The following is a 23,907-nucleotide window of genomic DNA, read 5'->3' as shown; positions in this document are numbered from 1 at the left end:
CTATCTGCTGGGAGAGGGAGAGTCCTATTTAGGCAAGTGACACATATCCAAGAGCAGCACAAACTGGTCTTAGTGGGTTTTGTTTTGTGTTACATTTTTGTTTGTTTTTGTTGTGGTTGTTTTAATGACACAGATGGATGGGATAAGGAAAAGCTGGAGGGGGGACCATGATCAAAGTACACTGAACCTCTCAAAGAACTAATACAATTTAAAAAAAATTAAAAGAACCTAAAAAAGTAGAGCTAACAAAGCATCTTAAAATACTGAAGGGATTATGAGAATAGTCCTAATCTAGAATCTTCTGCTCAGAGAAAGTGAAGGAGCAGCAAAGATGTCATTGAATGAGTGAAAACAGAGAGACTATGTGGCTGGCTAGCAGATAGATAAATACGGAAAATGTATGTATGCTGGCTGTGCATATGTCTGCCTGTAAAGAGATAACAGAATTTCTGGTGTGCTGTTATGTGACCTGTCCTTGGTCTGACTTGTCTTCTTCTATATCTCTGTCTAAAGTTCTTCAACCAGGCTCTCTCTCTCCTCCAGCCCGGCAAGATGCCCAAGGGAAAGAAGGCCAAGGGGAAGAAGGTGGCCCCGGTCCCCGCCGTCATGAAGAAGCAGGAGGCGAAGAAGGTGGTGAATCCTTTGTTTGAGAAGAGGCCTAAGAACTTCGGCATTGGGCAGGACATCCAGCCCAAGAGAGATCTCACGCGCTTCATCAAATGGCCCCGCTATATCAGGCTGCAGCGACAGAGGGTCATCCTCTATAAGCGGCTCAAAGTTCCTCCTGCCATTAACTAGTTCACTCAGGCCCTGGCCCGGCAAACAGCTACCCAGTTGCTTAAACTTGCCCACAAGTACAGGCCAGAGACCAAGCAGGAAAAGAAGCAGAGGCTGCTGGCCCGTGCTGAGAAGAGAGCTGCCGGCAAAGGGGATGTCCCGACTAAGAGACCACCTGTCCTTCAAGCGGGCGTCAATACAGTCACCACTTTGGTAGAGAACAAGAAGGCTCAGCTGGTGGTGATTGCCCAGGATGTAGACCCCATTGAGCTGGTGGTCTTCCTGCCTGCTCTGTGTCGGAAGATGGGGGTCCCCTACTGCATCAACAAGGGAAAGGCCAGGCTGGGGCGGCTGGTCCATAGGAAGATGTGCACCACTGTTGCCTTCACACAGGTTAACTCGGAAGACAAGGGTGTTCTGGCCAAGCTGGTGGAAGCTATTAGGACCAATTACAATGACAGATATTATGAGATCCGCCGCCACTGGGGAGGCAACGTCCTGGGTCCTAAATCTGTGGCTCGAATTGCCAAGCTGGAAAAGGCAAAGGCCAAAAAACTCGCCACTAAACTGGGTTAAATGTACTGCTGAGTTTTCTGTACATAAATATAATTATAAAACTTCCAAAAAAAAAAAAAGTTCTTCAACCAGAACCCTTGTGTCCGACCTCTAAGATATTTCAAGCAGTGCATTGAGACAAGATTACGTGTTATATTTAGTTTACAAGCATGGATGTCAAGTCAATATTTAACATGCTAATTAAAATTTCTTCTTGCAAGGATAGTTAACAGCTAAAATACCTCAATCTGGGACAGGTTCTGGAGGCAGCAACTTAGCACGTCGATGCTGTTCATTGTATTTGCACCTGAGTATTAACTAGCACAAGGACTATCTGAAAGAAGCGTTAGTGTAAATAAACTGTATTCTTTATTATATAGTTGTGAGATGCATGTTTTAATCACTGCTGCTTTTTCATAAATGGGCTGTAAGCATCAGATGGCGTATATATCCATTGATAAAACCAACGAATGTGTCTACTCAGTTATTTTCTCATCTAAAGGAAAGCCAGCAGTTCCTGAACTCAGAGCACTGTTTTGCACACCTCTGGATGAAACTGTGATGTCACGTGCTACAAAGTATGTGCAAGATAAAAGAGAGGCAGGGTTCATTCGACTTGTAGGAACTGGTTATGGGGATGAACCTCTGAGCCTCCTTGTTAGAGAACAATATCTTCTTAAAAGCAGGAGTGGGACTTGCAGTCATTGCCGTCTGCACAAGAAGGTTTGGTGTAAAGATGCATGGCTTCTCACCCTAAGATTTATCAGCTATTGCTTTGAAACCTCTCCTTCTACTGTGTTTCCCACCTCACTTGGCTGGAAAGAACGTAATTATAAAATCAAAAAGCTTTACTTTTTTTTTTTGGTAAATTACAGTATGCAGAACTTTATATAAATTGTATTTATCTTTGTTTATGTGTACCTCTTTCTTAATCTGTTTGTGTACATACATATAAATATATGTTCTAGTTAGAATTCATAAGTAAAACATATATAAGAGCATAGTAGACGACACACTTTGATGTTGCAAAATCTGTTTTAATCAGACAATTAAGGAAATAAAATTGCTTGGTGAATAAATGCCAAAAGTTAATTGGTTCACAGATTGAGAGGGTTTTAGACACAGGGAGACCAGTCCTCTGTCTCAAGTACATTAAATAGGCACAACTCAAATGGTCCTGTCTTTCTCGAGGGAGATTGCACAACCTTTCCTTTATAACATCCGTCTTACCTCTGAGTGGTACCCGACTCTGATGAAGGCGCAAAGCGGATCAAAGGCCCCAGTAGCACAGGTCAGAAGGTGCGTTCTGTTGTAGTGATGCAAGACCCGGACATAGTTGGCACACTCGCTCTAAAGTGGGATTGAAAAGACACCTAGTTAGAAGGGAACAAATGTTTGACCTACCTTTGACCTTTGTTGTCCCTCATTCCTAGAAAGGGAGTCTGAATCGGGAGGGAAAGGAAAAGAGAGTGGGATAAGGAAGACGAGGACCTGGGAGAAAGCAACTAGTGTGAGGGACACGTGTTTAATAAGCAGTGAAATGTGAAATGCTTTTTGTTATAATTCTGTAAGTCATTTTTATAGCATTCTCATGAATGTGTTCAATCACACTAATTTGCATCAATATAGTCCCCATGTAATTAAAGTATTCCCAGGGCTGCCATTTTTAACAACAGTATATGTTTATGAACCAACATAAAATTAAAAACCCAGTAATTAGAAAAGGGTCGTTATTCTTAAGAAAATATATGATGTTGACAGCAGGGTACTACAAAATTTTTTAATAGTTTGAAAGTTTTTAACTGGCAAAAGAAATTCTGACAAAAAAAATGAACCATGATATGAAAATGCCATAATATCCCAAAGTAAGCAGTAAAATCGAGTATCTAATATTTATTTAAACAAAATTCGAAAGCTGCACCCTTAGATTTAGAAGTCCTCATTGGCACTACAGAGTTTTGGTAAGCAAAATAGTGCTCATATTCGAAATTATAAATTCACATAAAATGTAATTTGGGGGAGATTTTTTTAAACATATTAACTATTAGAAACAACATTTGATTGGCAAATGTTTTGAGGGTCTTGCTACAAAACGCTGCAGTGCAATGGTCAATAATTTGTCTATAAATAATGATGCGTAAAATATTTAATTCGTGTGGCAACTGGTGAAAATCCTCAGGTGTGCAGCGATAGAAGAGAAGAAGCCATAGGTGGTGAAGCACACGTGTGTGCTGCATTCTGTTAGCTGTGTGCACAAGAGCAGACTCCAGACCACTTCCTGGGGATCCCAGCCAGGCAGCACTAGCTTTAAATTTCAGATTACAGAGAAGAGTATTTAACTCATGCATTGCTGCACCCACTTATAAAGTCAAACAAGGAGTCTGGTGCTCCGAACTTGCCAGCTATTGTCCTCCCATTTTCCAATCATTCCTTTTTATTTGCATTAATATATAGACATATGAGAATGAGAAAACTCATCAGAGTTTTATTGAATTTGTCATAATTAATACTATATTTTACTTTTAAATATAATGTGCTTATTTTAACAAAATGATGGCTTTCTTTATGAACATTTCAAGATCATAGTAGACTCCATGTGGCTACGGTGAAATTTTCTGCCCTCGTATTGCTGGCAGCACTTGCTTTTTCTCTACTGACACTGCATCTCTGCCATTTTCACCCTTTCTTGCCTGCTTATGCTCTCTTGCAAGTGGCCTCTTCCCAGAGAGTCAGTTTCTACTCTCCTGCCACAGCAGTTTTGAAAATTGTCTTTATTTTTTGACATTATGATGTCATTATAATGACATTATAATTTCCTTTACTCCCACTAAACTTTGTCATGTATCTCTCTTTGCCCTCTTTAAAATTCATAGCCTATTTTTTCATGAACTGCTGTTACACGCACACACACATACACACACACATACACACATGCGCACACACATACTCACTGTATCAGGCACTGTCACATCTCCGCCATTCAGGCAGGCTCATCACTTTAATACACACCCCAGACACACATATGCATACACACACAGACACACGCACGCACACACACACACACACACACACACACTCACATATTCTCACACACACACGCACATACACATGCACACACATGTACACACACTCACTTTATCAAATGCTGTCACATCTCCACCATTCAGGCAGGCTCATCACCGTCATACACTCCCCAGACACACACACGCTTACATGCACACACTTAAATTGCTTCAAACCAAATTAGCCAAATCAATTTTTGAAAACATCCTCCTATCAATTTAGACATCACTATGTCATCAAAAATAAATTACAAGAGTAATACTAACCCCTTTTAGCCCTAAAAATTAGTACCTTAAAGTAAATATTCACCACAGTGATAAAATGGACAGAACAAGATTTCTCCTTCAAGTCTCTCTTCTAAGCTGGCTGGGATGGAAAGTCCAGCAGATTGACCTTGCCGTGCAGTCTCTCAGGATGTTAAGCCCCTTGGTAACAGTGCAAACTGCATTCCTGAGCACACAGATCTATCCGCTCAGCTCCTACATATGTAACATTGCACTTTGTGCGTGATCCATACAGTTAATAGAATCTGACCATGCAGACAAGGCGAAATTCTCTGCCCTCACATGGCTGGAAGCACCTGCTTTTCCCCTATTGACATCCTGTCACTTGGTAGACAGAAGCAATTAGACCCCATTTTGGCTCAGTTGAGCTTCGACTGCCATGGGCTGCGAGTCTGTTCGATTCTCAGCATCACAACGTGGACTAAGGCAAGAAGAGCGTTGACTCATGTCCTGGCTATGCTCCAGTGGCAACAGAGAATTGGGAGTTGCTAATAATGTGTAGTCATTTACATTTTTTTTTAAGCTTAGGAGAAACAAAGATAAGTTTGCTTTCAAGGAAAGACCTATGGCCATCCTCCAAACCATGTATTCCATCAGAAAAAGGAGCACTCATTCCATGTAGGCCTCTCACCCACATCAGGGAGTCAGAACAGCATAGAGAACAGCACTTCTCACTCCTGTACCTCATGGGCTCCGGGTTTAACAGGGATAGACTTTGCTTCTGATACCAGGGAAGACCCCAAGCTTTTCCTGCTTCATCTCTTTAAGCTCTGTGACCTTATTTTGTTTCTACATTTCTAATAAATTCATCAAAGTGAAGGGAAATCTTAAAGAGTTTGACTTTTCTTATCTAGTCCTTCAAATTAAGCAAAAGAAGCACCTACAATTATGATTTTTTTCTACCAAATAGTCAGAAGATAAACATTAGTATAATGAGTTTATCAACCCAAGCTTAATAAACTATAAAAGAATAACAGGTTCCCTGGGGTTGGAGAGATGGCTCATCTTTAAGGGTTTCAGAGGATCCAGGGATTTCTTTGGGCCTCAGAGGATACTGCATGCATGTGATGCACAGACATACATGTAAGTAAAACATCCACAGCATAACAGCACATGAATTTGTTTAACACATGCTCCTTTCAGGATGGTAGCCTCTTTTCTTTCAATTCTACATTATAGCTAGTTTTATAGAATAATGTATTTATTGTGTATCTTTTCTCTTTATGAAAAAATTGTAGATATGTCATTGACAGGAAATAAAACTTTAATGATTCATTGCTTTATAGGCAACTGATGGAAGAAGGTCATTGGTTAAATAAAGAAACTGCCATGGCCCTGATAGGTTAAAATTTAGATAGGCAGAGTAAACAGAACAGAATGCTGGGAGGAAGAGGAAGTGAGCTCAGAAGCTATGCAGCTCCTCTCAGATGCAAATGCCTCAGACAGACGCCAGGCTCCTCTCTCTCGGGCAGCTCCGACTCAGGATGGACATAGGCTAGAATCTTCCGGGTAAGCGCACCTTGGGGTGCTACACACATTATTAGAAATGGGCTAGTCCAGGTGCGAGAGTTAGCTGAGAAGAGGCTAGATATAATGGGCCAAGCAGTGTTTAAAAGAATACAATTTGTGTGTTGTTATTTCGGATAAATCTAGCCGGTGGCGGGAGCTGGGTGGTGGAATGCAGCCCCGCAGCTCCTACTACAGGCAACCAAGAATAGAATCCGCGCTTTGTTTAGCCTACAGTGAAGAGTACTTACTGTGTCTTTTCCTTTCATTATGCATTCTTCTACTTTTCCTGCTGGGCTCGGCCAGTATATCTGAAATTGAAGACAATGTATCATTATGTTAAGTGCGTAGAGAAGAAAAACTTCACTAAAAGCCACTTCATTTTCTTCTACAATCCAATTCCCAGTCCATTTTGTCTACTTTCTGAGAAGATAAAACCTTCTCGTCTTCAGATATTTAATTGTGTGCTTAGAAGCTTCTCTATGAGCTTTCTCTTCGCATTAAACCTCTTTACCAATCCTTAGTCTTCCCGGTGGTCCCTTATGCCTTTCGCCTACAGAGCCAGTCACTCTAGAATCCATTCCTATTCATATTTCACCTGCAGGAGCCTCTGTCTTCCAATTTAGTTGGGGAACCAGACTACTCGTGATGGCAAGACAAGCATCTCCTTGAATTTTTTGAGTTCCTTTTGCATTTTTACTGCCACGCACAGAAAGCCATTGTTCTGGACTCTGAGTAATGTTTGACTACAGGAGAGTATGTAAGGATGGATGTGCGTGATCCATACAGTTAATCAAATCTGACCATGCAAATATATGGACTCCTAAATACATCCCCCAGTATCAAGTCATAGACACACTACATCTTTACATGGCTACACAGTGAGGTTGCAGCCAGGCCTGGCTGCAGGAGACCTTGTCTCAGCACTGCCTCATACAACAGAACTGTTTCATGCTTCATGTTTCCATGCGAATTTGCAGCAGTTGACATGTTGTCTCAAGCTAGTTGGCCTCTGTCTTAAAGAGAAGGCAATATAAAATCCTTTTCCCTTCTTAACAATAGTACCAAGCACTTTGCTGAGACCAAAAGAAACAAAAAGTTTTTCCACAGTTTCTATGACATTACTTCTTTTGGGGGAAAAAAATGGTTTTATTTATTATTATCTCTTCCCAGCCTCCGCTTTTCTCTTATTGCACAGACTATAGGATAAATTCACATGGGACAACCCATTGCACTGATAATTATAATTAATTTTCCCTTCTACCCTGTAGGCATGTGCACGGAGGTTTTGGGTGTGCAAGGCATAGCTCATATCATCAGTGGCCTGAAAAGGCCTTTCCTTTAGTTATTTATGATTTCTCCCTTTCTAGCCTGGCCATCCCACCTACCACTTAGGAGGCAATTCCTGTGACTTGTTACTGCATACATTGTTTTCATGCTTGTTTACATTTTTTAAAAGTAGTTGGTATTGCTTTGGTGCACATATTTTTAATTTATGTAAGCCAATCTCACCATCTATTTGTTTAAATTAAATCTGCGCAAGTAAGGCAATTGATGTGTGTGTGTCTTATGTCTCCTCTCAACTCCTCAAGGTTCCTCTATGCATTCTAAGTAGAACTTGCCTGCAAAAGCCTTTGGATTATCAAACTAAATATTAGCTATTACTTTTCATTTGACAGTTGGCAAACATCAAGAATGAGAATTCCTGTTTAAACATCCAGTTTTCTGATGCCTCTTAAAAAAATATATCAAAAGACAGGCTACACTGGTGGTATCTCATGTAGCAAAGCTACTGCCAGCTTGGTCTTCAGGGGCGCATTCCAGTGCTCACTGACTGATTGCTGGCTGTCTCGTCTACACCCATCATCCCACTGAGCAGTCTAGGTTTTGACATCTGATAGTCGTCTTTGAATCCCAAGTATGTTTAAGATTTAAGTGTTCTTCTAAAAGATGATGCCGCATAAAAACCCATTATAGTCCAGAAGTGGAAGGGGCTTATCACGCCACTCACACATCACCCAGCCTAATCCAGGCCCGGAGAGGGAGCAACACTGAAAATTTATAAAATGGTGGCCATTTTATTGTGCGATTAACTTTGTTAGCATGTGAGCCACCAAGCTGTGCTTAGAGTTTTGCTGGTCCTTGATCTCCCCAGATGTTCTTGCTGACAGTCACTCAGCATCTGACATTTTTACCTTTCAGAGTACATCATCAGAACCTTACTTGAAAGCATGTTGGTATTCAAGAAGAGAAGACAAAAGAGTAGAACTAGAGAAGGAAAACACTTCCAAAAGAAAAAACGCTAAGGCATATGCGTAAAATCTGAGAATTATTGCTCCTAGTTTTCACAGTGTGCTCTTCAGGAGATCACGTGTGATGAATCAAGACATCACATGGAAGTGATTATGGTGTGTGTCCCGGAAGTGAAGTTGCAGTTGTGGGGTGGACCCTGGAAATAAAGCTGCAATATTTATGATCTTTATCTGATCTAGTATTTAGATTAAAAAACCCAACTCATTGCCCTGAGAAATTTTCTACAAAGATTTGTAAAACTTATTCCTCCAAGTTGAGAATGATGTCTTTACTATAGATTTATAACTTATTTAAATTCATGTGTTAAAGTAGGCTTCATACATATATGCATATATACATATTAAATAAAATAAAACTCACTTAAGGATTCTATAATTTCATGACTTCATTTAATGATAGGAACAAATTAGAGTACAGATCATCAATAATTCAGAATGTCTTCCAGCCTTAGCATACTTTTAAGATGGAATCTTCAAAATGTTACCTTCCTTCCTTATTCACTTTGTTTTTATTATAAAAATTATGAATCATTTAAACTGCATTCTGAGAACACCATACCAAATATTCTCTTATTGTTTCATAATGATTTTTTCCAAACACTGTGTTGGTGGTAAATCTCAAAGCATTTCTCCTTATGTTCTGATGGCTTTTATTCCGGACTATCTTTCCAAATAGCTAGAAAAGACACACACATAATTTATGCAAGGTAAAAGGGAAATTTGTTCACTGATGGGGAAAATAAAGACGAGGTCTCCATGGGCAGAGGTTAGACATTTCTGCTGACAGCCTCCCCCACCCTCTAATCACAGATGGTTTTCTGAGCTAGAGATTCCTCAGATAGAAAACATGCATTTCTAGCTATGTCTACCGAGGCTTCTATGCATCGCTCCTTCAGAACTTAGCCTGGGGCTCTTGCTGCCTGCTGTTCAGAATAACAAGACTCCTTTCTCTCTGGCCCAGGAGGGTATTGCTTTCTGACAGAGTCTAAGAAACCATACCAGCTAACTTGCCTTGGATATCATGCAAAACCTCAGGCCTGTGGCAGTTTGGATCAAACAAAACAGAGTGTATTATGTGATCTGTGATCGGGATAAAAATAAACACCTTTTCTAAGATTTTCCATCGGTCCTAGAGCAAAGCTAAGAAGAGCAATTTATCTAAAGCTGACGATCTAATCTTGCAATCATGTTTTGCAAAGTGATTCTCAGCAAAACCTTTCTGTATGTTTTCACTAGGTAATATTTCTCCTATTTTGATTCCTCATGGTGTTCTTGTTTGTACAGACACCACAATGAGTTATATATTTAATTTTAGCTCTCTTATTAGAATAGAAGGGACAAAGCCAGTCAATGTCAGCGGGTCCCCTGGTTTAGACAGTCTGTTTATTCAGTATCTGATGATTGGTGTCTTTATCACATTCTTTATAAAGACAATTCAGCTAAACAACTAATTATGAACTCTAAGAGATACAGTTCACAGACATGAAAATGCCTCACCCAAGGTCAAATAAGATGGAAAGTTTTTCAGTTTTATCAGGGAAAAAAATACTTTATCACAATTGCAATGGCCTAAGCTTTCAAAGATTGGCAGGATCACTGCAATGTCTTTTGTAAGGCAAAAAGAAAGTGATCAAACCATTCTAATTGGAAAAGGGTGACGAAATTGGCCTATAAATGCTAAAGCAAAGTCTGATGCATGGGGAAATTTTCCTTAAAGTTCTGTTGTTCTAGTTTTGCTTAGAGGTTTTTGTTTGCTTGTTTTAATAGCTGAATAAGCTCAAGACTGTAGCCAGAAGTCAACTTGGGTGACAAAATAAGACAGAATGACTTCGATGAAAATAGAAAGCTGTTTTTCTAAAGTCATCATATGTAAATGCTCTGCCAAGGTAGTAAGGAGAGTCATTCCCTTCATTTGTATTGGCAGTCAGGATGGCTTTGGATTCTGCTGCACAGTTTAGCATCCAAAGAAGCCATAAAACTAAGTTATTTGTTCTGCACAAACATTTTTAAAGGCAGTTAAACAACAGGGTGTAATTCTGCTTCCAAATTCTCTGTACTAAAAAGAAGTACAAAAGCAAAAGGTTAAATACACATCATTTCATTGCAATCCCCCTGCTGCACAATCCAGTTACTCCACTGCACCTTAACAACCATTTACTGTTCTGCGCAGCTCAAAGGAGGAAAACAAGATAAAATATAAACTGAATTACTGAGTCATTTTTCTGTGCTCCCTAGTGAGATTCATAATTATACCAGGATTGAGGATGCAACAACTTGCTGTTGTAAGACACTCAGATTTAGTGGACCAAAAAACACATTAACAAAAATGGGATAAGTTAACTGTTTAAAAATGTCCTTTTTACTGAAAAATAAATGAAAGAATACAGCTAACATAAAATATCTCCATAGATTGCAATCACACAACTATGACACTACTATATTTTCATGCAATACAATCTCAGATTTCCAGTATTCTAATGACAAATGCTTTATAATTTGATTTTATTTTCTGTTTTGAATTCATATATAATAATAGAACCATTAGTATAAACTTAAATTATACATGTTATAAATATCATTAAAGGCAAGAAAATAATTTGACTATAACACATTAAAATAATTATAATGGCTAATAAATGGTAGTCCTTAACCTCACAGACATTATCGCTCCTAGGGTTTATGACTTTGTGCCTCATTATAATGTCTGTCATTATCCAAGCTGTTTATAAGTCAGAATTATGATCTCTTAGACTCCAGATAAAAATCAATAGTTGAAAGGCTTGTTCGCCAAAGCATTTACACTCCAAGAACTCACACACTATGCCAACATCAATGACCTGATAAATGCCCCCTTACTTCCGAAACTTTCTCAATTGCTATCATTAATGTGAATTACCCCTAAAATTCATATGCAAATTATATTTTAATGTTTTTCCTCCACTCAATCAAAAACTAAATTCTAAACTACAGTATTTCTTTTGACCTTGAAAGAATGAGGAAATCGTGTATAGTTTTCGAATGGTAGTCATAGCTACAGAAACCCAAACTATGTGATGTGGTTTTAGCTCAAAATGATAAAATAAGCTCAAATTTAGAAACTTAGAGAACAGAATATGTTACCAAAGTTCCCTTAAGTGAAGAATTATTGCTAAATAAATAAATTATGGCCATCACAAAATATAGCTTGTATAAAGAAAGTATCCATTTCTGATGTTTCACAGGAAAGAAAAACATGAGATTTTATGCTTTAAACTAAAGTTGTTGTAATCCAGAGGGTGTTTGTTTTGTGGGAATTCACAGAAATTGTCTTCCAGGCCCAGACCTCAACAGGAGGTAAGGGCAAAAGGCAGATAAATCCACCTGTTACCCGAGGTTGGATGCTGCCTCCTGGGGCTGTCAGCTCTGTGCTCAGGAAGGAAAGGTAGTACAGTTCCTTTAAGTTCTTTCCACTTCCATCAACAAAGAATTCCTTCAGTTCTTAAACACTGGCAATCTAAATAGCAGCTCAGCAAGACAAGCAAGAACTAAAGGAAGTTACCTCCTTACAAAAGATGCAGCCAGGAGGCCTGGTGGTACCCTGAAAACCAGCGGAGGAGATGAAGGTAGTAATTACCGGGATGGGGAAGGAGTGACATGGGCAGAGTAGATGCATCTGGGATAGACGTGATGCTGTCTAGGAACTGCTCCTTCCTAGTTCCCACCTCTGGTCTCCTTCCATTCATTCAGTGCGCTGCTGCAGAAGGAAGCACAACTGAACTCCCTTTCTCACTACACTCTGCTCGTGTGAAGACCACTCTAGCCGCATTGACATTGACTATAAGATTGATTTCCACAGCAGAAGAGCCAGTTTTCTTTGGGAGCCAATCTCAGTCACATTGTGTGGGTGGCAAGGCCTTCTTGTTTGTTTCCTGGCCTCCTGGCAGCTCAGATCGAAAGTAACCACACAGAAACTATATTATTTAAAACACTGCTTGGCCCATTAGCTTCTTATTGGCTAACTCTTACATCTTACTTTAACTCATTTCTAGTCATCTGTGTATTGCCACTTACAGGGTAAAGTTCTCAGCATCTGTCTCAGGTGGGGATAAATGGCTTCTCCCTGACTCTGCCCTTCTTTCTCCCAGCATTCAGTTTAGTTTTCCCCGCCTAGCTCTGTTTTACCCTATCAGGCCAAGCCAGTTTCTTTATTAACCAATAAAATTCACAGCCTACAGAAGGGAATCCCACATCAACATTGCCTTTCCTTTTGCTTGCTTTGAGCCTGCTCTCATCGGTACTTCTCACCACTGTACTCTTACCTCCACTTTGCTTAGAAAGGATGGCACACTCGAATGAGCTGCCTTAAGACATAGGGATGACAAGTATTTGGATAGTGTTTACTTTGTTTGAGATACTGTCTCAGACATGTACCAACTCATCTAAACGCCTCAAAAAAGGCAAAAATTAATGGTAGTATGGTAAATCTGTCCATGATTGAAAAATCTGGATAAGAAATTAATAGATCCATATCAATAATCTAATAAGCAGTAGACTTAAGATAAGAGTCCAGGCAATCCAGCTAAAGAATCTGTGAACTTGTATTGTCTAGCATAGTAAGAAATTTCTATGAATTACTCAAATAAGCCTTAAAATTTTTAACAACTGGTTTGAAGTTCAGTGGATCAAATAAAATTAAAAGTATCAATGCAAAGAAAATGTCTATCTGTTGAGTATGGATCTGCTGATCAGAAAATTTAACAAGTGGCAAACGGTCACTATTTTCCCAGGTTGCATTTCAATGTCACCAGAGGTTTCAATACACTGGAAGTGAAGAGTGTAGGGATAAATTGTGTATATATATATATATATATATATATATATATATATATATTTCAGAAAATCTAAATTGAATTTATTTCTAAAGATTGAATTATAATTAACAAATAAAAATTAATGACAGGAGTATGGTTAGAACTGTTTGAACACCAAACATGAGGAGCTATGGATTCCTGTGCATGGAAACCAATCTCAGTACAGGTGTGGAGCTTTATGGTAGGCAACTACAAGCAAGCAGGCCCGAAGTGGGGACTGAACTGCAAGCAAATGAGATGTTGTCTCTTCTGTGTTCACCCTCCTATCAATATTAGATCTTAGCATTGTCAAGTCTGGAGTAGACATCTCAAGATGCTGCCGAACGTTCCCCTCAGAGCACGCTTTCCTCTAAACTCTGCCAAACCTTTCCTTGGCGGCAAAGATTTCAGAATTAGAAAATAGGAGGGTGGTTTTCCTTTTAAATTTTTCTCAAAATATCACTGATCAGGTGACGAGATCAGAGTTGAAATCTGAAAATCTAATGTGATTTAGGGATATTTTAGAGAATTTTAGAGAGTATGGCATAGAAATTTTAGCATAGGAGCATTCTCAGATTAAAGCAAATGGAATCAAAAATTGAAAGCTTTAGAATGAAGAGAAGGTTTAGCATGAGGACTCGCTTTCACCTTTCAGTGAAAGTTCAACGTGCCTCATGGATATAACAGACAGAGCTAAATGGTATTCAGTGGATAAAGACTATTATTGCATATTTGGAAAAGGGTAATGAATAAAATCATTTGTAAAACAACAGCAATTCCTAAAAACATCCACATATTTCCATTTGAAACACATATTTCTGTTTGAAATATGTTTAAATATATTTAGAACTACACTGATGTGGGATTATCCTCTGTGTGCAGTAAATACAATTGGTTAATGAATAAAGAATCTGCTTTGGCCTGTGATAGGATAGAGTAGAACTAGGTGGGGAAAACTAAGCTGAATGCTGGCAGAAAGAAGGTGGAGTTAATAGACACCATGTAGCCACCAGGAACAAACATGCTGGAACCTTGCCGGTAAGCCACAGCCATGTGGTGATACACAGATTAATAGAAATTGATTAAATTAAGATGTAAGCGCTAGCCAATAAGAAGGTAGAGATAATGAGCCAAGCAGTGATTTAATTAATACAATTTATGTGTGGTTATTTTGGGGCTGAGCAGTTGGGAATAAACAAGCATCTTCCTACTACACTACATGATGGGATTACTATTTTCTTTGAGATGGATATAAAGTCTGGATATACATTATAATTACCTAGGTAGACTTAAGAAACTCTGCTTTTTTTCCTGACTTCACTCCAGGGCTGGAGTCAGGCTTGGACATTATTTACAAGAGCATTAGGTGTTTACAAATATGCAATTAAGGTTGGGATTACTATCATATGTTAAACAGTATCATTTTCTTTGCCAGAAAGTATATACCTAAGAGTTTAGTGTGGGGTGGACTTATCAGAAGGTAGAAAAAATTAACATAAGTAAATGAGAAATTTTTTTTAATTAAAATTTTTTTCTGAATGTGGTTTTGACAATAAATCCAGTAGGATTTACAAGAGAGAAAATTATGATAATTTATGGGGAAGTTCTAGAATTAACAATAAATTTACTTTAATTCCTTCAGCACCTATGTGTATGAGTTACTTTTCTTTTTTTGTGGGAGAAAACATCATGACCACGTCAACTTACAGAAGGAACCGTGTATCTGGGGCTTACAGTTTCGGAAGTATGACCCATCACCATGGTGGATGGGGGGCATGGCTGCAGGCAGGCAAGGAAGCAAGCAGTTGAGTGTTCTTATCATGAGGAAGAGCATCCATACTTCCTCTAACAAAACCACACCTCTTAATCCTCTAGTTCCGCTAACTGGAAACCAAGGACTCAAATACAGGAATCTACGGAGGTCATTCTCATTAAACCACCACACAATGTTACTTGAGGTACCTATATCTTCATAAAAGAACCTAATAAAGACCTACATGTAGGGGCTATCCTCCCATGTAGATTGACAGCTACATAGTCAACTTGGACGCAATATGGGAAACAAAAATCAGATTCTTACGGAAAGTTAAGAAAAGGGCAAGGAATCTTCTGCAAATCTAGTAAGGAGGGAGAAATAATTTCAAAAGTGGAGGAGGGAAGAAATTTTGGAGATTTTGGGGGAAATGTGACTGTGCAACAATCAGAGGAACTGAAGAGTAAGGAGAAGTGGTTTGATTGGCTACGTTTTGGTGTGAACAAGCTGAGATTATGTTTAAAAGGCAGGCAAGAGTAGATCCTGAAGAAAATCACCCCAATTTTACTCAGAAACCTCAGAATGTCTTATATTCCACTAATCTTATTTTATCATTTCCTTTGTAATCTATATGATAATTTTTATACCTGTAAGTATGACAAAGCCTTCAACATATGACAGATGGTCGTAGGACCCCAAAACATGAAGAACTCTTATCCAAAGAACATTTTTTTGTTTTTGTAGAGAGGAGGTATAAAAAAGTATAATGAAAAATAGAAAATAACCAATTGTGATAAAAGGCCAGAAAAGAATGCTTCATATCACATACAAAAGAAGTGTCATCTTATAGGAAAAGAGGGGGCAGTTCTAGGTAACAAGGAATGAGGGAGATAGAGCCTCACTGAGATGTTAGGTTGGCTACTGACAAGGAGGTTGACGGTTTCAATGTGCAAATTGAAGGTTAGTATTCACTCTCTTCCTTGAGAGATCAGCGAGGCTAATCCATCGTGACACATCCCTGTTGACTGCTGCCTATAGTCACCAAGGGCAGCACTGACCCTTACCCAGGGTCAATAACCAATACTTAGAAGCACATCCTATAGGTCTTTGTAAAGCCCTTAATTTGACCTCACCCTTCTAAATGCCTCAGATCTTTGTGTTAATTCCTCTGGAACAGCATTAACAAAATTCCTCCTAACTTCACCTTTACTTCTCTAATTAATACCTGGCCACCCCTTGAGACCACGGGCTCCCATCAGTCATCTCTACAGATGATGTCCTTTTTACTCTGGTGAAGATGTCTTCATTATATTTTTTACCTCTTCAAGAATTTGCCCAATAAAATCTTAAGATATAGAAGTGAGAAGAAAGCTCTGCTCAGAGGTTCCTATCAATCGCCCCCATCCAATGCTACTCTACTTGGAGGTTCCTATTCATCGCCCCCATCCACTTGCTACTCTCTTGGAATCATCTCCCATCACCCTCCAGTGTTCTCCCTTCTTACTGGGAAATCTCTGCTTTACAGTCCTGTCTTTCTCTTTACAAATGTGGCTCATCACCCATCACACCGGCCAACTGGTGCCTGATCCTTAGCTGTTTCAATGATCTGATTTTCCAAATCAACCTTGCCCATGCGCTCTGACTTCATTCTCTGGCTCTGCAGCCTAGTACAGTAACCACCAGCCACAGCTGCTTACAGAGCCTTGAATCAGTGTGTAATCAAGTTTTCTTCTAAAAAAAGAGTTTGCTGACTATCCTGCTCTCCTTGCCATCCTCTTTTCTTTTTCCCCCAGAACTGCTTTATTTTCCATGTAATGCTTGTATTAAATGTTATTTTATTTTCCTATTATGTGTTCTAAGTTTTACAGTCTATGGTCCATAATATTGTTGTTAGTATTACAATAAAATGAATTAAAATGATTAAAATGGAAATTACAGCTCCAAAGCTATTAATGTACTCTTAAATAGATACATGAATCAAGGAAAGTGTTGAAGCTGGGTGGTTGATGGCACACGCTTTTAATCCCAGCAGTCACAAGGCAGACAGATCTCTCTGAGTTTGAGGCCAACTTGGTCTACAGAGCTAGTTCCAGGACAGTTAGGGCTGTTAAACAGAGAAACCCTGCCTCGGAAAACCCAAAATAAAATAAAGAAAGAAAAAGGAAAGAAAAAAGGAAAGTATTGATGAATACATGGGCTGTGAAGACAAATGGGGGAATGGAGGTGAGTGTGCAAACAATTGGCAGCTATCTCATGGTGGAGGAAGAATTTGGCAAGGTTTTCTGGGGTCCCATCTTTTATAAGCGCCACTTGGGTATCATTAAGTTAATGATTCTACTTCTGCGCGGATTCTTTGGGAGCACTTCTGTGTTTGTATAGCAGAGGAGGCGTTCTAGAATAAGCTTAGAAGCACTAGGAAGCCCAACACCAGAATCCACCCAGAATCATGTGACATGGAATGATAAAGTATACTCTATTTATATAATGGAAAACATTCCTCCGACCGAAGAGAATAACAAGAACTTATACAGGTTATTAATTGAGTAGCTGAAAACCTCACGTGGTCTTTCACCAAAATTAACAAATCTTGTATACGCGAGAGGACTAATATTTGCCTCTTACAAGTGTGCAACAGAGGCTCAGGGAAGTGAAGGGATTCACACAGCATTATAAATGAAGAGTCAACATTTGAGCTTCGCAAATCAGAGCTATGACCCCTGGTAGCCATTCCTTCTCTAACAGCAAGGATCCAACACAAATGAGGAATAGGATTAAATCTACAAAATGACATTAAATGAAAATTAAAACAATTGGAAATTATAATGTATTATTGTATGTCATTTTTCACAGCTAGTCACCTACACTAATTGATACAGAGTATAGAGAGCATGCAATAAAATCATTTTGAAAACTGAAAACAAGGAAAATTATCTTCTCTTAGCAGAAGATGCATAGAGAAGTAAAACAAAGACAAATATAGTCACCCTCATAACAGGATTGGTGATACCCTCATCTTGAGGTGGTTAGTGATTCTTATTATTGTATTATCTAAGTCAATGCTTCTCAATCTTTGGGCCATGACCCCTTTGGGGGTTGAACATCCCTTTCATAGAGGTCGTCTATCAGATATCCTGAATACCATATTTGTGTCATGATCCATAACAGTAGCAGAATTACAGTTATGAAGTAGTATCAAGAATAATCTTATGGTTGGAATCCCTACAACATGAGGAACTGTATTAAAGGGTCGCAGCATTAGGAAGGTTGAGAACCACCGCTCTAAGGTATCTGAGTTACTGATTTACATCTTAAACATATTAAAACTAAAAAATGAAAAAGTAAAATGTGATCATAAAAATAGGCTTTGACTATATTTTCCAAAATACTTGATGAACAAAACAGAAGGAAGGATGTGTACAATAGGTAGATCCACAGGTAGGCTGGGTGGTGGCCTTGTTGGAGCAGATGTGTCTTTGTTGGAAAAAGTCTGTGACTGGGGGTGAGTGGGCTTTGGGATCTCAGATAGTCAAGCCAGGCCCAGTGTGGCATTCTCTTTCTGCTGCCTGGAGATCCAGATATTGAACTCTCAGTTCCTTCTCCAGCACCCTGTCGATCTCCATGCTTCCGTGTACTGCCTTGACAATAGTGAACTAAACCTCTGGACTGTAAGCCAGTCCCAATTACATGCTTTCTATTCTAAGAGTTTATGAGGTTATGGTGACTCTTCACAATATTAGAAACCCTAACTAAGACACATGTTCTCAGACTCTACCCCAGTGACTCACTACCTCAGTGGGAAACTCAGTGGGAGAGCTTGCTCACATCACCTAGATTTCAGAAGTGAGACCACTGGAGAACTCACCTCATGTGAAGCCCACTCATTTTAAAACAGACAGTCAGTGAAGCATCCCTCCCTCGCATACTATTGTAAGTAGACACAATCGAGCAGGGCTTATTGGGTTGCTAGGAGTTAGATTGCTAATTATTTGGGTGGAACAGACAGAACAATGGCAGACGAAGAAATGTAAGTTGAACATGCTACCTTAAAGTCAAGTAGTCATAAACCGTAGCACAATTCCATGGGATCTGCCCCTGCTGTAGACCTGACAGCGGCCTATGTAATATTGACAGTTACGTTTGAATTAGCTACATTGAAAAGGCTCCCAAGAATGTGTAAACGTTGGGCCTCACAAAATCAACAGTACAGAGAAGATAGTCAGTCTATTAGTGTTGTAAGTTACTTTCATTGGCATCCTGGCTAGACACACCCTGAAGATCAATAGTCTCATGCTTCTCTATTGCTCCCTCAGAGTTAGTTCATAAAACCCCAGCATGCTCTGGGTCGCGTACTCTTATATTATTTTCAGGGATCATTTCCTCCATGAAATCTCATCTTCTGGCATTAAAGGCCTGAGGGTACAATTAGGGCAAAACAATAAACGAGGAATAGGCAGGAGATCCAATTTTCTCTACTCTGAATGGGAACCTGAAGGGCTGCCGCATCTTGATCTCTCCGTCCCCAGAGGAGATAACAGCTCAGGAAAATGGTTACGCGACTGTATGCCCTAGGAGGCTGCTCACAACGTCCAGGACCTTCTATCAGATGATGGATCCAGTCCAAAGATTACAGAGTAAGAACCCTGTCTGTAACGCAAACACTCACATTCCAAGAGGCTAGATTTCAGGGAACATCTTTTAAATTAGAAATTCTATTTTCTTTTTTTTAAAATATTTTATCTTTTGATGGGTCGGGGGGCGTGTCACATATTGTGTCTGGAGTTAGAGATCAGCTTTGGGATTCAGTTCTCTTTTTAGATTAGGTACATCAGAGACTGAGTCCACGTTTTCAGACATGCGCAGCAAGAACTTTCCCCTGCTGTGCTGTCCCCTCAGGCCACATGCTAGCAACGTTAGCAGAGATTAATCTGGCTTAATAACATATTGATTCATTTTGCTTTTTCACAATCTCATACAGGAAAAATATGTATTCTAATTCTTTCCCCTAGTCATCTTGTCACCGTCAAGTCCTCTCTTGTCAGCTCTAATACCCCTTTTCCAAGATTAATGACACTTGGTTTGGCTTTGTGACTTTTTCGTCTATCAAGGGCCACATATGGGCCCAGAATTCCATTGGGGCCTGACAGGGTCACAGGGAGTACCCAGCTGAAGTCATTGAGTCCCTCTCTCAGAACCTACCAGTGGCAAATTGTTCAGCTGCTGGGGGCAGGGTCCCTTGAGTTGCTTATCTGTTGGTGCTTAGATATTAACAGGTACATTATTATGTGGTCTAATTCATTTATTTATTTATTTATTTATTGCCTCTAAGTTACCTATTCCATCACAGAAAAGCTGAGTAAATTGACATATTACTACTGAGAGTGACTTGGAAAGAGAGTTTTAGATGTGAAAGAGGTCATCCAATCAGTGAGGGAATAATCCATAAACCTTAACTGGTGGTCATGTACATATGTCTGCATTCATGTAGAAAATCACTAGAAGAGAGATGTCGTGTGCTTATTTGAAGCCAAATGAAGACCCTTGGGTATCCAACAGAAGTAGTCAGCTCTGAAGTAATATAGATAAGAGTAACTTTATATGGATTGAGCAAGCTGTATTTATATATCTATATGTGTGAGTGTATCATGCATAAAGTCATTGGTTCAATCACACCCTCCCTTCTTTTCCTGCAAATATGAAAAGCCAACATTGTTTAACTAAAATCAGTTATAGCGACGACTTTATTTCAATTATGTTCCTTCCAAATTTGAAAGTGGTAGATGCAATGTCTTCCATAAAGTTAGCAGATGCTACACAAATCTAAACACACTTCTATGCATGGACAGCAAGCGGTACATGGATGCTTTCTTATTTGTAGGAAAGTTAGGATGGCTGCAGCGGAAGCAGGGGCCTTATGAGTGCTAATTACATGCTCCCTACTAAGTTCTAGCCCCAGCTCTTGTGCATGAATTTTACACAAAAATAAAACAGCAAGAACCAGAAGAAACAGAAAAACATTTCTAAACTATTTCCTCTAGAGATTAGGATTTGGCAAAGACTGAGCAATGCTGTTTTTTGTCATATTTTTTAAAGAATTTTGAATTTGAATAAAGGAATTTTGGCTCATTTTGATGACCATCAAAATAAAGCACAAAGTGCATTTTTTCATACCTATACAATGCCACAAATCTACAATCTAAATTTCTTCCTATCTCATGTAAAATTGATATGACTCCGAGGAACGTAACCCGATTCTCTCTTGTATACACCGTTTTTCTTCTCATCATCAACCATTTTCAACACTGCTTTTACTTTAATAATGCACTTTCCAGCAAGCTTGGGGAGCATCCATCTCAGCTAATAATATTACCAAGAAAAGTACACGAGGCAGTTATGCTGATATTACAGGTCCATATTTGGATGCTGGAACAATACAGCCTAGAGGCACGGCTATTAATCCAGGACCCTCTAACTCAGGTCTCCACACAGTGGGTGGGTATGGTGACCAAAGTAAGAGCATCAAATCACAAGGAAAGTGTCTCTCTGCAAATCCTGGTATCAGTGACAAGCTAGAAAAGTTCATACACAAGGCTTTAAATTTTTCCCCAAATTGTTTCCTTTATAAAGATGACTTTATTTCAATTAAGTAATCTTTCCAAATTTGAAAGCAATAGATGCAATAGGAAAAAATGTCAGGAAACACGCTTGCAATTCCACCCCTCTTTCATTCCCTTTTCAAAGAGCTGGTGTTTCCATACCTCTCTGTAGTTATCACTGATTCGTTCCAAGTTCAGGGAATAGACAAGGTCCCTGCCACCCACGAAGAGCCGCTCTTGGTACTCATCCAGCAGCATTGTGTGGAGATCAAGAAATCCCAGGGGACTTTGAAATATGGATGTCCTGTTCAGGTCCAAGAGTTCTGCAATGCAAACAGAGGTCTATACTAAGTACATGAGAACACATTAACACTTCTCAAACACAGGATTTTATATTTGCTTCATACATATGAGGCCTTAAATTGAATTATTTAGAGAAGATTAGAAATATCCAGTATCCATGTGGACTTTGTCCTGCATCTTCCAGTACAGTGATGTAAATAATATGATGATACCCAGATCCTTTCTACAGGACAGTTTTTAGTTATAACCTAAGCACATTATTCCTTATTCGTTGAGTCTTCTCTAGATTCTTTTGATACCCAATGTAAAGTAAATGCTTTGCGAAGTTATTACACTGTAATAATAATAATAATAATAATAATAATAATAATAATCAACTTGTTTGAGGAATAATGAGAAAAGTACTGGTATATCCAGGATAGGTATAACACTTTAAAAACCTGTATGTCCATATTGGAATTGTGGAAGCAATAACCACAGATATAAGAGAATAATTAACTGTATAGTCACAATATATTTTAATGTGTGAGCATTCACATGTTTGTTAATTTATTAATCTGAATATTTAAATAAAACTTGGAGTGTAAGGCACATTTTCTCTGATTTTAAAATATGGACAAAATCATGAACAATAGTTATGATATAATGCAATGTTAAAAGTTCATTTTAAATCTTCCTTTGTGTACATAAAGCACTCATAAGTGCATCTATTTAGTTCTAATAGATACCAACTCAGGAAAACCACCTAAAACTGATATTGAAAATCATATCCAAAATCAAACTGAATAACCCTGGCAACTATCAAGTTCATAATCACAGCTATGATTACTCTTGAAAATCATTTGGGATCTGCTTTCCACTAATGTGATTCAGGCTATCTTCGGGCATTCGTGTCTGGGTTAGGAATTACAAACAATATCTTTGGAACATATATACTAAATTTAAGAAATCAGAATCTGGCAAAGTCTTATGTGTATGTTTTCTTGGTGGAGGCAGGATCTCTAATTTCATAAGTCGGTTTAGTACTTAGGGCTTGGAAATTGATATATGAGAGCTTTTGAGAATGAGGAGGAATATTGGCCCTAAGATAAGGTTGAGTATGGAAGAACGGCTGAGGGCTCCTTGGGAAACAGTGAGCAGAGGAACTCGTCCGCGCATTTAATTCCAAAACTGCACGTAGAGTGTGGGGAATGTTGCTGAACAGGACACTAAAGCACAAGCAGTCAAGGGAAGCATGAGAAACATCCAACATCTTCCAACATGATGAAATCTCATTTCTGCACTATTAAGAATAAGGGTTGAGAGTTCAAAGCCTGCTTGGGTTACTAAGTGAGATTTGTTTCAAATAAACACAACAAAAACAACAGAGTGAAAAAGAGAGGGTTCTTTAACTGGCCTTTCCTCTGCAGTCTTGGGTGCTCAGAACTCTGTGGAGTAGAATTTCCTTTAGATCTCTGGTTTAAATCAGGCAATACTGCAAGCATTCAACTATTCCGGGTATACATCACATTTGAGATACTGAACCACTGGGCCTAAGTACAAAATCTGAGACTAAATCTTGAGGGTAGGCCTGAAGGAATACCGGGTAATTTGGGGGGAAAGGAGGCAAGCTGGAATTAGAGAGAGATTAGAGAGAGGCCCTCGAATTCCAGAAGAAAAAGAAAAGTCACAGTTAATATTGTTTAAGTTCAAAGTCATACAGTCATACTTACTGGACATTCACAAATTAGAAGATGGTGTTTTAGGATTCAATATCATCTGAGATGCCGGGAGCAAAGCTCTCGGTTCCCCTTATGCTTCGGTCCTTATAAAAGAGAACTATGGTTTCAGGTGAGCCCTGCTAAGTGGAATCTTCTCTGGAAAACTTTCCCTAGGTAGTCTGATAATTTGTTGAGGTTTTCCACTTTCTAAGCATAATACAATCTTTATCTT

General features: G+C 39.0%; 1 protein-coding gene across 2 annotated transcripts in view; it reads right to left on the bottom strand.

Moving 5' to 3' along the window:
- Positions 1-23,907, bottom strand: part of LOC121434778 (semaphorin-3E) — a 229,342-nt gene that overhangs the window by 78,835 nt on the left and 126,600 nt on the right. For both annotated transcript variants that reach the window (XM_041633750.1, XM_041633751.1), the window contains 3 exons: positions 21,835-21,995; positions 6,437-6,496; positions 2,563-2,682 (listed from right to left, as the gene is read on the bottom strand). In XM_041633750.1, the coding sequence (XP_041489684.1) occupies positions 2,563-2,682; positions 6,437-6,496; positions 21,835-21,995 (341 nt within the window). The remainder of the gene's footprint in view (positions 1-2,562; positions 2,683-6,436; positions 6,497-21,834; positions 21,996-23,907) is intronic.

Source organism: Microtus oregoni, unplaced genomic scaffold, assembly GCF_018167655.1.
Source record: "Microtus oregoni isolate MIOR12 unplaced genomic scaffold, Mior012 000044F_ref0000062, whole genome shotgun sequence".
NCBI lineage: Eukaryota > Metazoa > Chordata > Mammalia > Rodentia > Cricetidae > Microtus > Microtus oregoni.
The sequence above is the reverse complement of the archived record's forward strand: the minus strand, read 5'-3'. Positions and strand labels throughout refer to the sequence as shown.